Source organism: Mchenga conophoros, linkage group LG20 (assembly GCF_057382185.1).
Source record: "Mchenga conophoros isolate Kocher_MC1m ecotype Shallow Benthic linkage group LG20, M_conophoros_male_GT1.1, whole genome shotgun sequence".
Classification (NCBI taxonomy): Eukaryota; Metazoa; Chordata; class Actinopteri; order Cichliformes; family Cichlidae; genus Mchenga; species Mchenga conophoros.
In genome coordinates this window covers 30271358-30273397 of record NC_140545.1, presented here as the reverse complement: position 1 = coordinate 30273397, position 2040 = coordinate 30271358, and the positions used below count along the sequence as shown (strand labels likewise).

At 37.7% G+C, this 2040-nt stretch overlaps 1 protein-coding gene across 1 annotated transcript; it reads right to left on the bottom strand.

The window, feature by feature from the left end:
- Window positions 1–965: 965 nt before the first annotated feature.
- Window positions 966–2040, bottom strand: LOC146551104 (P2Y purinoceptor 1-like). The gene has a single exon (XM_085259511.1). It carries the CDS (start codon window positions 2017–2019, stop codon window positions 1027–1029), a length of 993 nt encoding a protein of 330 aa, XP_085115637.1. The 5' UTR covers window positions 2020–2040; the 3' UTR covers window positions 966–1026.

Below are 2040 nucleotides of genomic sequence, written 5' to 3'. Positions count from 1 at the left end.
CATTCATACAGGTAACGAGTGGGGGACAGAAAAGCTTCTTACAGAAGACGTTACAGGTCTGTGAGAGCCAGAGATTTTCCTTGTTTGAGGTGACCAAATACTTATTTTCCACCCTGATTTACAAATAAATTCTTTACAAATCCTACCATGTGAATTCATGGATTTTTTTTTTCACATTCTGTCTCTCACAGTTGAAGTGTACCTCTGGTGCAAATTACTGACCTCTGTCATCATTTTAAGTGGAGGAACTTGCACAATCGGTGGCTGACTAAATACGTTTTTGCCCCACTGTATTAGAACTGCATTTGCATTGCCGCTGTGCAACATGTGCATGCAATATGAGAACAGAAAAGCAAAGTTTCGTTAGAGAATAAATTAAATATATTGTCAAAATATTTTGTTTTTTATCTGGTTTAAAGAAAAATCTGTTTTATATGATTTATGTTATTTTCTTTCACTAGAACGCACTGTGTGAACTCATGCGGTCTTCTTTTAAAAAAGATGCAAGTACAAGCCATATGAACCCATTCACAAAGCAGTTGTACTCTATGCTCTTAGGTCTTTTTATCTGTATACACACACTTATACACCAATGACCCAGGGGCTGCTTGTGAGTGTTTTAACTACTAACCACAACTTGTTAATGATTGCACTGAAAAATAAATCATGATAATCATCTCCCAGTGCTCTGCCCTGACCTTATTGTGTGCAAGTGTTGCTGTTGTGATATATGTGAATAAATGTGGATAAGAGTATATTTACATCAAAAATCTAATGTCATTAGGAACTGGCTGTTGATTTTTTTTCTCAGTCACAGCTTTAGTCATTCTCTGTTGACATTAGCTTCCTTTCACAGATCTGTCATAACACAGACACATGGAGCTGTTTCCTCTGAATCCATAGTTTATTTAAAACATTGTATAATATAGTATAAAAAAGAATGTAATAAATAAAAAAAAGGACAGCAAATGAACAGTGTAGCTGTTAAGCACAGCAGTAAAAGATGAGATCAAAGTCAACAATGAACTAGTCTTGTGTATACTGTGTCGCCTGCACACTGCCATATCTTGATACAGTCAGACGATTTAACATATGACAAGATCGCAGGAGAAGCTTATTGAACTGAGTAGAAATATCTGTGATATGGAGGTAAACCAGGGGGTTCAAAACACTATTCAGACACACAAGACCACGACTTATCTGATGAGCACTGAAGACTCCATTATTCCATGTAGGGCATTGCCCCTTTTCTAATAATCCTCTTGCATGAAGGTTGAGGTTCCTAAAAATATGATATGGGATGTAACAAACTGAGAAGAGAAGAATCAAAATAAACAACAACTTTAAGCTTCTTTGTTTTACTTCCTTGTCAATGGTATTACTTTGGCAGAGAACCAAAATCACATGTCCATAGCAGCCAAGTAGGATAAGGAACGGGATGCAAAACCCAGTGAGTGTCTGTCCAAGACTGTATGTCAGGTAATCCTCGACATACTTTGTAGAGGTGGTATGGTAGCATTTTGTGGTTTCATTTGTTTTGGTGGTGTTGTTTGTGGATGTTTTGAGGTAGAGCATGTCTGGAAGACTTTGAACACTCACCAACAGCCAAACCACAACTGAGATAACCACAGTGTTACGGACAGTCATCCTTCCCATCGCTTTCAGTGGATGGACAATAGCCAGGTACCTGTACACACTTATACAGGTGAGGAATCCAATGCTGCCGTATAAATTCAAGTTGAAGCAGAATCTTGTGATCTTGCAGAAGGCATCTCCAAATATCCAATTACTGTTCATAAAATAGTATGCTGACAAAAATGGTAGTGTTGGAAGGAACAAAAAATTGGCAATTCCAATGTTTAAAAGAAACACATTGTTTCCAACTTTCTTCTGTTTCTGCAGGATCGACTTCATCCCCCATCCATTAGCTCCCAGACCAATGATCAATACCATGGTGTAAATGGACGGTAGAATTTTGCGTTCGAAGTCATATTCAACAGAAGTACAATTATCAGGCATTGTGTGTCTGTACAACCTCAC

Coding starts and splice junctions, on each gene's coding strand:
- LOC146551104 (XM_085259511.1), bottom strand. CDS start 2,019: ATGCCTGATAATTGTACTTCTGTTGAATATGACTTCGAACGCAAAATT.